Source organism: Tauraco erythrolophus, unplaced genomic scaffold, assembly GCF_009769465.1.
Source record: "Tauraco erythrolophus isolate bTauEry1 unplaced genomic scaffold, bTauEry1.pri scaffold_58_arrow_ctg1, whole genome shotgun sequence".
NCBI lineage: Eukaryota > Metazoa > Chordata > Aves > Musophagiformes > Musophagidae > Tauraco > Tauraco erythrolophus.
In genome coordinates this window covers 236706-250672 of record NW_028238626.1, presented here as the reverse complement: position 1 = coordinate 250672, position 13967 = coordinate 236706, and the positions used below count along the sequence as shown (strand labels likewise).

At 59.4% G+C, this 13967-nt stretch overlaps 1 protein-coding gene across 4 annotated transcripts in view; it reads left to right on the top strand.

Annotated features, from left to right (window-relative positions):
• The window catches only part of AGAP3 (ArfGAP with GTPase domain, ankyrin repeat and PH domain 3), a 142599-nt gene that overhangs the window by 67257 nt on the left and 61375 nt on the right, over positions 1-13967 (top strand). For all 4 annotated transcript variants that reach the window (XM_086630885.1, XM_086630883.1, XM_086630887.1 and 1 more), the window contains exon 7: positions 3322-3449. In XM_086630885.1, the coding sequence (XP_086487011.1) occupies positions 3322-3449 (128 nt within the window). The remainder of the gene's footprint in view (positions 1-3321; positions 3450-13967) is intronic.

The following is a 13967-nucleotide window of genomic DNA, read 5'->3' as shown; positions in this document are numbered from 1 at the left end:
GACTGTCCTACTCCTGGTGTTCAGCCGAAGGCTGCGGGAGCACTCTTCCTCCCCGAGCCGCCGTCTCTGCAAACGCCCCTCGGTCTGCACGTAGTGCTGCTGAGCGTGGGCGAAGCTCTGAGGAGAACCTCGGATCTTCACGTCCACCCACTGCTCAGAGGTTCTCCAAGAGCTGGGTGGCTCCAGCTGCTGTGGTGCCCTCCTTTCTGCCCAGGCAGGTGGGGCGGGGACCCTTCTGCACCCCTGGAGCAGCTCCGGCGTGTTTGGTCTGAAGGGAGGTTTGTGGTTGTGCCGTGCAGGGATCTGGACCGTACGTTGCGGTGTGTGGCACTGTCGTGGTGCTGGATCCGTGGGGCGGGGAAGGCTTTGTCGGGGCAGTGAGGCTTTGAGGGTCGCGGTGAAGAGGACGCACGACGTGCAGAAAAGGGGTGACTTTGGCCCCGCTGGTTTCTCACGTGGGACCTGGCAGAAGTGCCCCTGGAAATGCCGTTCGCCGTGTGGGAACTGCACTTCTCTCATCCTTTCCGAGTTCCTTCTAGCACCAGGTGTTGTCACAGCTCCTGCTTCTGTCTGAAGGTGGGACATCCCTGTGGCTTCAGATACCGCGAGGAGTTGGCCCTGGCACAGGCAGGAGGGGTGCCACAGGCTGGGCATTGTGTGGCACGTCCGGTGCCCGGCAGACACTGACCACGGTTTCAGAACTGCTCCGGGGTGAGCCCACCGGAGAGGTTGGTTGGGGGGGGACCATCGTTCCCTCACCGCAGAGCTCCCAGGGAGGTGGGAGGCTGGTACTGAACGTGCCGGACAACAGCAGGAGGCCGTCGAGGTGCGGATGCCTCAGCTCTCGGGCTTCATTTTAAGAATTTTTCTACACCAGGCAAAGGTTAGAGAGCAGATTGCAGAGAGCCCCTCGGCAGTGGTTGTCCTGGCATCGTTCCTGGAGGGGCAGAGCGACCCAGGCCGGTGGTGGATGGGCACAGGAGGGACAGCAGTGGTGCTGCCCGTGCTGTGAGTGGCTTCTCTGGCGTCACCTCTGCAGCACATCCAGGCTGAGCATTCCTCTCCTGCCTCTGCCCCGGAGCATTGGAGAGGGTAGCTGGTGCGAGGCAGCCTTCTCCCACGGCCCGCCAGAACCTGCTGCTGACGTGCCGGTGGCAATGCTGCTCCCCATCGTTCCCCGCAGCCGCAGGCTGCAGACTTGGACTTCAGCTGGAAAGCCTGAGGGTGGTTCTGGCTCTCCTGCCCAGGGGGTGGTTTGGGTCAGCTGGGCAGTGGGTGTCCCTCCTCCTGCGCGACGGCGAGTTGGTTGGCTCCTGGCCATCCGGGCAATGGACGGTGTCACCGTGTCTTCCAGGGCAGTGGGTGATGCTTCTGAGGAAGGGTTGGCAGGAGCATTTCAACGGAGAGGCCAAGCATTGGTGTGCAGGGGGTGTGCAAGGCCCTGTGATTGCATAAGGTGCCCCCCCTGCCCCGAGGTGTTCTCTGTAGGGTCCTCGGTGCGTCACCAGGGACCTTCATGGGCACCTCCTCTCTGCCCAGATGCTCCTCCCAGAGCAGATCGTTCCTGGCCGTGTCTGCAGAGGGGTTTCTCCAGAACGTCCAGGACAGGGTGCTGTGGTGTGCTGTAAAATACTGCGTGATGCTCGAGTGCTGACACTCACAGCAGCACCGCACGGGACGTTTGGCACACCGATGCCAAGCAGTGTATCCGGGCGGAGGTTCTGCAGACAGGGCAGGACGCGTTGGTCGTACATCACAGAGCTGCGTGTAGCAACCAAAGAAATTGTGATAAACAAGTGGTCCCGGAGGCTGGCTTACGGGGCGACAGAAACTGTCCTTGGAAAAGCCTGGCAGAAACACAGAGGCCACCTCGAGATGCCTCGGTTAAGGACTGGTGAGATTTTATCACCACTGGTTTGGTCTTGCTGGCCTCACGATTAATTCCGTCGTTACCACTAATGGTGCAGGGCGAGTGACGTGGCAGAGCCTCTGCCAGGCTCTGTGCCCGGGACAGCAGCTGCTGAGGAGTTTTTCCGAATCTTTGAAGGAGAGGTGGCTTAGGCAGCGAGCAGTGGGTGAAGCTGGCCGGAGGAGACGGCGGAGGGGAGGAGAGCAGGAAAACCAGCCCATTAATATGTCTGTGTGGTGGGGGCAGGAGGGGTTCCTGCTGTTTATGGGATGCACATTTAGCTTGGGAGTCTGGAGAGGCTCCCAGCTTTATCGGACGAGCAGGTAGCCCCGGTGGCCCCATAGGCCTGTGTCTGTCCCTACAGGACACGGCACTGCAGCTGGGAGGAGGCAGGATTTTGCAGTTGCTGTTGGCATCTGACTTTTCCAAAAGTGTTCTGTCACACGTGTGTGGTGCAACATCTTCTGTCTTTCTGGAGAGGGAACGTGGCAGCTTTATTGCAAGGGCTCACGATAAAGGTGTGCTGGGTTGGGCGTGTGACGCCCGATGCCTTCAGTGGTGTTCATCTGAAAGGTTCCTCTGTCGGTGGTGGTGGGGGGACCTGGCCGGTGCGCAAGAGAAAACGAGGCATGGCAGTGTGTTCTCCTCAGTTCCTCACCAGCACAGCTTGTTTGCTGTCGTGCTCTTTGGTCAAGATGTTTATTTCCAGAAAAGGTAGGGGATTGGGAAGGTTGAAGTGCAGTTTGGGGCTGTTGGCGTCAGGCAGTGAGGTTGCAGGAACTCAGACAGTTGTTCCTCACGTTAGTTTTTCGAACATCTGGAGCCCATGAGGGTCACAGGGGCCCAGACCGATGGAGGTGGCGTTGCCCAGGCTATCCAGTTCGGTAACTGGCTCCTGTAGCTGCTGAGAGGGGTGGTGGAGAAGTGACCCTGGCTGCCCAGGGATGGCCGAGAAGTGACCCTGGCTGCCCAGGGATGGCTGAGGAGTGACCCTGGCTGCCCAGGGATGGCCGAGAAGTGACCCTGGCTGCCCAGGGATCCTTCCGCAGCAGCCCAGGGCTCTGGGTGGGTCCTTGGCATCGCATGGACTCACTGCTCTGTGTCAGACCCAAGAGAGCAGGTGGCCTTTGGGCACTCGGCATGACCAGCGCGATAGCCTGCCCTGCTGCCTGCTGGAGCAGCCGTGGGCACACGCTGTCCCTTGCAGCTGGGCTGCGTGGCAGCGGCCGGCGATGGGGACCGCGAGGTTGGGTGTTCTGCAGAAATCCTCCCTGTTTACAGGGTGGCACAGCTTGAACCCCAGATGTTGGCGTCAGTCAGACAAAGGGTTTGGGTCTCACTGAAGCCCTCCGGGGCAGGTGGAGAAAGTTGCTTTCTGGACTCTGACCCTGTTCCTTTCTCTCTTCTTCCAGTGGCTCAGAAGGTGGTGGCTCTACGGAAGAAACAGCAGCTTTCCATCGGCCCCTGCAAGTCCCTGCCCAACTCACCCAGCCATTCGTCTGTCTCTGCAGCCTCCATCCCTTCTGTCCACATCAACCAGGTGGGAAACTGGAGCGGGGAAAGCCAGAGACCCCCCCCATGCTTCTCCGCACCCGCTCAGCTCACTCAGTACACAGCAGGTTTATCCTGGCCTTGGGCTTGCACTGCAGCCCTGGTACTCAAGGGCTTTTGGAAGGAGCAGAGTGGCTGTCACCCTGGGGCTGCTGTCCGTAGCCAAAAGAGCTTGGTGCTTGCCCTGAGGTCAAGCTTCGAGCCTAAACCACTGGCTCTGCTCATGGCTTCCCCAGGTTGTGGTGTGCTTCTGCAGGCAGTGGCGGCAGAGCCCCGGGCAGGCTGCAGGACAGCTCAGGGCAGAGCAGAAGCAGGTCTGTGAAGGTGGCCGCGGTCTGGCTGCCCCGGCTGGGCGGGCAAGCCCGGGTGGACACAGCTGGCCACCATCTTGCTCCTCCTGGAAGCGGGAAGCTGATGGTCTTCCCTGCATATACAGGTGGGCTTCTTAGGGGATGTGTTTGTGGAGGGACGAATTCAGGGGGAATTGAAGGAGTAGCACAGAGGAGAAGGAGGTTCTCCGTTCTGCCAGAGGAAGGACTCTATGCTGTTCTTCTGGCACAGCATTAGCTTGGCAGGGACTGCCAGTGTCTCCATGCCGGGAGATGGTGAAGCTGCAGGTGTTCTGTGACTCCGGAGGAGCAGAACTGCTGCAGGAGGAGCAGGTCAGAAACCAAAGCAGGCTGCCACGGTGAGCGGCTGGTGCAGGAGATCTTTGGGGCAGCCAAAAGTTGGGGCAGCCAGTTGGGGCTGTGCTGCAGTTTCCAGCACACACGTACATGCCAAGTGGGCCTCCCTCTGGTGCGGGAGGTGAGACACTGGGCTCTGCTGCTGCGCAGGGGCAGCCCAGCCGACAGATTCCAGCTCTGAAGCCACTGGCATATGGAATCACAGGGTCTGTAGCGAGGCCTTCAGGAAATCTGTCTGTCCGGCAGAGTGCTGTCAGAGTGAGGCACAGCAAGCGGAGCAGCGGGCTGTGGGGAGGATGGGATGTGGTGGAGCCGAGCAGCTGCGAGCCCCACGGCTGCCGCAGCAGTGGGCAGCACTCGGAACGGGTTTTGAGGAAAAGAGGAGCTGAGGACTCGGAGGAGCACGTAAAACTGAAGGAAGTGCAAAGCAAAACAAATTCCACCAGACTGATGCTTTTTTCCATCAGGGGATTGGCTTTGAACCTTAGGGTGTCTCTGTGCCTCTCGAGCCCCAGGAGGACTCGCGGTGCCCACCACGGGGAGGTTGTTCCATACAAACCGGAGCAGTGTCTGCAGCTGCTGGTTGGACCCTTACATGAAGAATTTTTAAATTCCCACACGAAGTTTATGTCTGTCTGTATAGGATTCTAAAGCTGGGCTGCGAGGAGGTGTGTACAGATTCTTGCAGAGACCTGTGGCAGCTTCGTGGTGCTCCAGGTCACCTGGGCACCAGCGGTTCGGATGTGGGCTCTGTGTGCCAGCGGAGAGGCTGAGCCCTGCTGACAGCCAGGGCTGCCCGGCGAAGCTGCGCAGCTTCTCACCAGAGCTTGCTTGTGCCCAGCGAGCCTGGGGTACCAGCAGTGTGAGCACAGCTGCTCACAAAACACGCCTGGCCATGCCGTGCCCGGCAGCGTGTCTGGGTACGGGTATGGCTTCTTGAGGAGTTTCGTAGGAGGCAGCCAGGGTGGAGAGCAAAGTCCAGAGAAAATGCAGATTTGAGGGTATCTGATGCTGTGAGGATTCTATGAGCAGACAGATGGTGAGCAGTCAGAGAGTGGTTGGGAAGGAGAGGCGGTCTGTGCTGGAAGGAGGAGTGGGATGGAAGGCGGCCAAGGGCAGCATTCCTCACGGAGCAGCTGGACACTTGTTTAACATTTCCTTCAATGTCTAAAGAATGAGAAAAAGGTCCTAAGAAATCCATGCTAGTGGTACTTCCTGTGCTGGGCAGCATGGTTGTAGAGAAGCCAAAAAGCTGTTCGCTGTGGGGGGGGTGTGGGCAGGCCAGACTCCTCCGCCTGGTTCCGGTCGCTCACGTAAACGTGCATCGAAACCGCCGTCGGAGCGGCGCAGCGCCGGTGGGGGCAGAGAGACCCTGATGCGAGAGGAGTTGAGCACTTGGCTTGTTGAGCCGAGGAGGGTGCAGGCTGAGAGGGGCCGAACCTGCCCTCTGGAGCACAGCAGTGAAAGGAAGGAGCGTGTCAGGAACAGAAGGCGCTGGAACAGGAGCACTGGGTTTAAGACTGGCTGTGGGGAAGCGCAGTTGGGGCATGGGACGAGGTTCCTGACTGCGTGTCCTGGGCTTTGTTAGAGGTTTTTGCTCGGAAACCTCCCTGCTTTCCTTCCCGCAGAGCTCCTCTCGGCCCGGCTGGCAGACGGCGTCGGTGTAGGGGGGAGTGCTGGCTCCAAGAGGACCTTTTCTGCCAGTACCTTGGTGTGCTCCTGGGGCTTTGCCAGAGGGACCCAGGTGGTTCTGGTGGGAACCAGGGCTGGTAGAGGGACGTAACGCAGCCTGCAGCTCACAGGAAATGGCAGCTGCCCAAGAGGCCTTTCTGAGCAAGAAACATTTCTGGTTGCCTGGGTTGTAGCAGCGCCAGCAGTGAGGACAGGCCATGTCCTGGGGCTCCCTCCGTCCCCCGAACATGCTCTGTGCCTGTCCCACGCTGTGTCCCTCCTGCGCTCAGCAAACCTGGACACCACAGTGGGGATCCAAGTTAATTGGATAAGGACATGGAGCTACTGGAGCAAGTCCAGAGGAGGCCACGAAGATGATCCGAGGGCTGGAGCACCTCTGCTCTGGAGACAGGCTGAGAGAGTTGGGGCTGTTCAGCCTGGAGAAGAGAAGGCTCCGGGGAGACCTTCCGGCACCTTCCAGTACCTAAAGGGGCTACAGGAAAGCTGGAGAGGGGCTTTGGACAAGGGTGTGGAGTGATAAGACAAGGGGCAATGGCTTTGAACTGAAAGAGGGGAGATTCCAATGGGATCTAAGGAAGAAATTTTTTACATTGAGGGTGGTGAGGCACTGGCACAGGTGGCCCAGGGGAGTTGTGGCTGCCCCATCCCTGGAAGTGTTCCAGGCCAGGTTGGATGGGGCTTTGGGCAACCTGGTGTAGTGGAGGGTGTCCCTGGCCATGGCAGGGGGGTTGGAACTGGATGATCTTTAAGGTCCCTTCCAACCCAAACCATTCTGTGATTCTATGATTCTAATTTCTGTTTCCTGGGCCTTCTGTGGCTCAACCATAAATCTGTTGGTTCCCAGTGACCTGCTGCAGTAGTCTTCACTGTGATGTTTACACATTTCTCTTCCATTACAAAAAGCACTTGTCCTAAATAGAGTATGAAGTAATGGAACTGGTGAGTGATCAGAAAATGCTGTGAAGTATTTCCCCGTTCTCGCTTGGGCTCAGGAATGAGGTCCTCAGAGAAAATCCATCTGGCTGTAAGTTCACCGATGGCTGATGTTCCTACCATGGACCTGGGCAGAGCAGCCCGCACACGCTGGTGCCGTGGGCTCGCTGCCGTGCAGGCGGACACACATGCAGCAGTGAGCGCAGTGCCCAGGCAGTTCCTGCAGCAGGGCTGCAAAGCAGCCCAGCGTCACCGCTCCGGAGTGCGCGGTGATGGTGGTGACACGCCGAAGGCTGTGGTCACCACCACGAGCTGCAGCAGCTGTCCCTAGTGCCGGAGAGCACTGGGTGCAGGCAACTCTGGAGTCCTGCTGGGTGCTGCTCTCCAGGTCTGAGCTGCAGAAGTGCTGGAGCCTCTTGTGGGGCCAGGTGGTGGTGGCCTCGATCCTGGGAGGTGTCCTCTGCTCTTGACACTGGGATACCCTGTGGGAGAGCTCTGGGAGGAGATGGACAGACTGTACGGTGTCAGTAAGGGCAAACGAGAGTGACAAGGTCGTTGCAGAGTAGTGCCATGTTCTGTCTTTTCCTACGTGAGGGTGTGGGGCTCTCGCCAGGGTTTCCTAATGTGCCTTCACAAGTAGAGAGCAGGAACTGGCACAGGGAAAAGGATCTCAAGGAAGGGTTTGGGAACACAGGATTTAACATGGAGATGAGATGGAAAGAAGCCAGACAAAGAATGCAGTTAGGAGCTTTTGTTTGCTCTGTACCGCAGCTAGGTGTTGGTGTACTTAGGCAAGACACACACGCTGGGACAGAAGGATCTCTTTTTCTTCTCAGTACCCATTGTGGGAGCAGCGGGACGGGCATTTGCATCTGGAGTGCTTGGCCAGGAGGGGAGCCCGTACACTGCCGTGCCCATGCAGCGCCTGCGTTTGGTGTCGAGGTGCTGCCTGCGGCTGCCATGTGTGCCATCGGCGTCGCTCTGGCCCTTCTGGACAATTACAGCATCTCAGGCAGCGTTCCGTTCCCCTTAGCCCGCTGCCCGTCCCTGGGCTGTTAGCACCAGCATCCCTTGCCTCTGCGTCGTCCCTCTTCCCTTACGCCGGTAGCTGTGGTTGAGGTCTGCCTCCCTTCTTTCCTTGGCTTTGTGCCTGGAGGGGTGGTGGTGCCGTTGGGGTTGAGAAGGATGTTCTGCTCCGCGCCTGGTCTCCTGGCCCGTGTGGGCAGGGACAGCTCTATCTTCTGGAGCTGTCAGTGAAGAAGGCACTTGACTTCTGGAAAAGGGAACAAACAGTCCCTGCAAAGAGTTGCCTACAGCAGGCAGGAGCTGGGAGCCAGCCCTGATCTCCTCCAAGTTCTGGAAGTGGTTTGATGCTACTGGTTGAGCCAAACTAACTGTTTTGGAAACGGCCGTTGCTTGTCTGATCTCCTGACAATCTGGCCAGTCCATTGCAATTACTGGGAGAGGAGAGACCCCAGAGGACCCTTGTGATTTTGTCACCCCTCTGTTCAGAGAGCTTTCCTCTCCTGGTGGGAGGTGGTGGCTGGTTTCCCAACCTTGGCAGTTGTGTGGGTCCCCTAACGGGCAGGGCTCTGCGACAGCGGTGCTGTGGGGTGTTGTGGTGTCCTCGTGCAGCGGATGGTCCTCCTTATGAAACAGCTCTTGAACCAGCAAAGGCCTTGGGGTCATGTCTGTCTTTGGGAGTTCTGTGGGTTTTTTGCATTTATGCCCAGTGGTGCCTGGTGCCCCAGAGGGCACTGCTCCCCTCAAGGCAGAGCGGAAGGGAGCTGCAGGAACAGCTCAGCTGTGGTCGGGGTTTTCCACTGGTGCTCACAAGCGCGCCGGACGTGCTCGTCAGGTCTGGGACCCCGAGTGCCACGTTCAGCATCGCCCTGGTCCACTGGTGCGACAGGAGCCCGAGCCAGCCTCGGGAGTCCGGTGCGCTCCCTGGGGGATGCCAGGGCTGTGCCTCGGGCCTTCCCAGGTGCTTGTGGGTCGTGGGATGTGGGTCTGCACCTGTTTGGGATGCGAGTCTGCACCCATTTGAGCAGACAGCTCGGATCTGCCAGGACCCTCCAGCGCCCAGGGACACCTCGTGCGCCCTGCTGGCTCCAGCTCTCCTCTGCGGCGTCCTGCCCGTGCCCGTCCTGGCTGAGCTGGTTAGGTGGCTCTGGGAGCCCCGTTCCCCGGCGTGGCCTTGGCTCCCCTCCCAGCAGCCGCCCGTCCCTCGCTGCAGGCGGTGGGTGGGAGCCGCTCGGGCCAGTGGGTGCTTGCAGCACTCACAGTCACTCCGCCTGGTTTCCTTCCCGTTGCTGCCCCTTTCTCCATCTTTCTTCAGGGACTCCGAGATGCCTTTGGGAGTACCCCAGGCTGCAGGACGAGTCGCCGGTGCCCGCTTGCTGTGGGGTGGAAGTTTGTCTTTCTGCCAGGGAGCTCGTTCCCAGCAGCTGGCAGGAGGTGGCAGTGGCACCCCACGCTCAGCCTCGCGGGCTGGCGGGTGACCTGCACAGTCCCCCAGGCCCCTGGATGGGGGTCCCCCAGGCTGCTGCCTGGCCCTGCCACACTGCCGGGTGCCCGGCTGTGCCCGATTTGCTCAGCTGCCAACGTGGCACAGGGCTGCCCAATGTCACAGCTTCTCTCTGGTGGCCGTGGTCTGCGGTCCTGCGCGGGCTGACACCAGGGAGTGCATTTACCAAATTTTACTCCTGTTCCTCGTGCCTTTTTATGCCAAGAATTAGTACATCTTAACTTCAGCTGAGCTCTTCCCTGCTCAGGCGCCCTGTGGCACTGTCGATATTCTTTGAAATTCACCATTCCACCCATTACACACTAATGGAAGGAGTTGTCCCACTTCCTTTTTATTAAGTTTTTGGCTTCCACTGCATTCTTAGGTTTCCATAGCGACCACAGGTGGTTGTTCAGGTGGATCAGCAAAGCGACTTTGAGGAGCAAACACAAGGTATTTGCCCAGACCTGTCACCTTGTCAGGGTTCTCCCACATCCCTGGATCCTTACGGAAGTTTTGGAGCAGTCCGCTTCAGTGGAGCGGCGGGATGGCTCGGGATTGCCTGCGTAGCTGGAGGCTGCGTTGCTGTCTGCCTTTGGGGGAATTCCTCCTCTGCCCCCAAACTTGCGGGATGGTGCCAGCCCCTATAGCTTGGTGCGAGACATCCCTCACCCTGGTACCTTCCCTGAGGTTCGCGTGTCTGTGGGGTGCCAGCAGGCTCAGGTGCTCGTGTCCTTTGTCACCCCAGAAAGACAGTAACCTGGACTTGTCTCCAGCACTGGGCAAACTCAGGGGCTAAGGAAAATTCTTCTGGCCAGGCAAAAATTACAAACAAAATTACAGGGAGTAAGTAGAACATAAACCACAATTTAGCAAGATTTCTTCCTAGGAGCTGTAACGTCCGTCACCTGACATCCGTAGGGTTTGTCCAGCTGCTGCCGCGGGAGCTCAGACTCTGCAGCCTCTTCGGAACGGAATCCTCCCCTCGGCCACGGCTGCATAAACGCTGACGAGGTGACCGAAATGGGCAGCGCTTGGCCGGGAGACCTCAGGTGGTCCCTGGCCTCCTGCAGCCCTGCCTGGCTCTTGCCTTCCTGCGTCGCAGGTTCTCTGCGTCGCAGAATTGACCGTCTCTGCCCTCACGCTTTGAATCTTTTTCTTTTTTTGACACGGGTCACACATCAGGCATCAGTTAAACACTGATTGTACAGGCGTTGTTCTGCCTGGTCCTAAACTCGAGCTGTCTCAGCACATTCTCTTCGGCGTGGTACCCCGAGCTTTGCGCGTCTGTGCCTTCACCGCAGCGTTGGCAGCGCGCGCCGTGCAGCGTCGGGCGCGTGGTGTGCAGGAGCTGTCTCTGTTAGTGGCTCGGAAGTTGCTGGCAGGGTGGCACGTTGCTTTGCTTCTCCACGTCCCTGGTGGCCACCCCTCCACTGGGACGTGGTAGCAGAACTCCCTCGTTCAGTGCAGGGTTCGTCAGCTGGACGGGGTCCGGAGAAGCTCCCTGGCGATGTCCACTCCTCCGGACAGAGTGTCTCTTTTGTGCATGGAGAAGGACAAGCAGACCACGTTCCCACTCGTCTGTGTTTCAGGGCACCAGAAGCTTTCCTGTCTCCAGACAGATGTGGGACGGTCCGAGTCTGGTGCGTGCAGGGAGGCCCCCGCTCACAGCCAGGCTGTCCCAAAAGCCACAGAGCAGCCAGTGGCCTTCAGCTCCCCAGTCTGAGCCACACGTGCCACTGGGCCAGCAGCAGGTAGCGAGTCCCGTTTGGAACGAGGCTCCCTGTCCATGCCGCGCGGCCGGGGGAGCTGGGCAGGCTGCAGAGGCTCTGCTGCTCCGTGCTGCCCTGTCTCCAGCATGGTGTTTGGGTCTTCCAGACCCACCGGAGGTGGTGGCCTCCAAGGACACTGCGTCAGGGCAGCGTGGCTCCCCACGGACTCACCTCCCTGCTGCGGAGGGGTGTTTGCTCTGGCTCCAGGCAGCAGACACCATGCTGGAGGCAGGCTGCTGTGGACCTGCTCTGGAGCCTGGGGTAGCCCAGGCGAGTCGGGGCACTGGAGCTTCCCAGAAGCAGCTGTCAGCTCCCTGAATGCGGCTGGGAAGGAGGTCCGTCTTGGAGTCCTTCCAGAGCGGGATTTCCCTGCGCCACACCCAGCTGCCCTCGGTCAGGAGTCCCTTGCTCTGCCTCGGACAGGTAGAAGTTGGGCTGATTCTTGGATGGCTCTTTCTTAAGAGAAGTTCTGCTTTGTGCATCCTCTCCCCTCTCTCTCCTCAGAGGTGAGAGTCCGTAGGTGGAGTGGAAGCTGTGCCATCCTGGGAGGCTGGGCTGTGGGTCACGGTTGCTGCTCTGCCTGCGCAGCCGCTGTCACACCTCCGACGTTCCTTAACTGCTCGGCTCAGAAAAAGGCTCAGACCCCGCTGGGCACAGCGTGTGCACGTGGGCATTCTGTCACCGAGCACCTCTGGTAGATCCTCATCCCGCATGCCAACCGTGTCCTGGGCTGCATCCAAAGCAGCGTGGGCAGCAGGGCAAGGGAGGGGATTCTACCCCTCTGCTCTGCTCTCGGGAGACCCCCCTGCAGTGCTGCCTTCAGCTCTGGGGTCCCCAACAGCAGAAGGACATGGAGCTGCTGGAGCGGGGCCAGAGGAGGCCACGGAGATGATGGGAGGGCTGGAGCACCTCTGCCATGGAGACAGGCTGGGAGAGTTGGGGCTGTTCAGCCTGGAGAAGAGAAGGCTCCGGGGAGACCTTCCAGCACCTTCCAGTGCCTGAAGGGGCTACAGGAAAGCTGGAGAGGGGCTTTGGACAAGGGTGTGTAGTGACAGGACACGGGGCGATGGCTTTGACCTGGAAGATCTAAGGAAGAAATTTTTTACATTGAGGGTGGTGAGGCACTGGCACAGGTTGCCCAGAGAAGCTGTGGCTGCCCCATCCCTGGCAGTGTTCCAGGCCAGGTTGGATGGGGCTTTGGGCAACCTGGTGTAGTGGAGGGTGTCCCTGGCCATGGCAGGGGGGTTGGAACTGGATGATCTTTGAGATCCTTTCCAACCCAAACCATTCCATGACTATGTGCTTGCATTTTCTGCTCTAAGCAGTAGGTGGGAGTGGAGGAAGTCCCAGGGCTGTGAGATGCCGCTGGTCTGTGAATGCGTGAGCTGGGAGGAGGTGGGCTGCTCCCTGCAAGGGGTTCCAGAGCTGTCCTAGCCTTCTAGGGACAGCTTCTTCCATGTATTTTTGAAATACTGCTCAAATACCAGCAGAACTACCAAAGAGAGCTCAGACTGCCACATGCCATGCCGTAGTGAGACGTCTCGGGCTGCGGATCGGAAATGCTTTGTGCAGGTGTTGCTCCTCGGGATGTCTTGTAAGCTCGTTCCCTGATGCTGCCCGCAGAGCTTGCGGGAGCAGATTGGGAGCGAGCAGCTCCTGCTCTGAAAGAAGCTCATTGCTGAGATGGTTGCACAAACCCTGCGGTTGGATCTTCTCCTCTCCCTGAAGTTGAGTTGTTAGTGAAGACTTGGCGTTGTCCCACGTGTTCCCAGTCATGGGCCACTGCAGCCATGGCCACGGTGGTCCACAGGCACAAGAGGTGTGTGCCACCCTTGGGATCTGCTTGGGCAAACCTCAACACCAGCAGCAGAAGTGCGTTTTACACGGAGCCTGAGCCTGGCGTGTGGCACCCCGTGCTTCAGGGCACTGGAAAGGGGAAGGCTCGAGTCACCGGGACACACATCCCATCGCCATCCCAGCTGTCCGCGTGAGACAGGGAAGGGACCTGGTGGGACCTGGAGCCAGGCAGGCTCTGGGCTGCCTCGCAGCTGCGTGTCTGGCGGGCTCTGCGGAGAGGAGGGTTCCCACCAGCAGCCTGCCCGAAGGATAGCTGCGCCGTCCCGCGCTTCGGAGAGGAGCACGCTGGAGCATCCCCAGCTGCCCCCGCTGAGAAGAGAGCCGCCGCCCTTCAGGGCTGCCTGGTTCCTTGCCGCCTCGTCACCAGCTGTCTCGGACCCGTGTCCTGTCATGAGCACGTGGAATAAAATTTGTCGTCTATAAAAAGAAGTTTCCAGAAACTTCAGTAATTGATACCGGGGATAGAAGGGATTTGTCCCGGTGTCGCTGCCCGTCAGAGTCCCTGCATGGGTCAGACTGTCACCCTCCGACCTTGCGGGCTGCCCAGAGGGATTTGTCCCGGTGACGCCGTCAGCGTGAGCCTGTCAGACCGGTCACATTGTCAAGGGTTTGAGGAAACCCCCCTTCTCCTGAACCGGGGTGCGGCAGGCGGGTCGAGTATGAGGGTCTTGTCTGTCCTGGGGAAACGGGCGGGCTGGTCAGACTGGAAAGGGCTCGAGGTAGTCCCCCCCTCTGCCCTCTGTCGACCCAGCATTGTGTCATAACGTGACGTGGCTCCGTGTCTTTGCTCCAGGCCTTTGTCTGGAAGGGCCCTGCAGTCGGGTCTCTCTGTCCATTCGCTGCTCGTCGCTGTTGATTGCAGAATTGTAACATTTTACCACTGGGAAAACTGGAGCAGCAAGAAGGGAAAGGGCTTCCCCAAGATCCCGGGTTGGGCAGGGGCAGCGCGTGGCACAGGATGTCTGCCCTGTCCCAGTCCCGTGCCGCACATCCTTGCCCCCGGCGTGCCAGGCTGCGTAGGCAGAAGGTGTTTCTGCCATCGTGCCGCCGGCAGCTGCCTG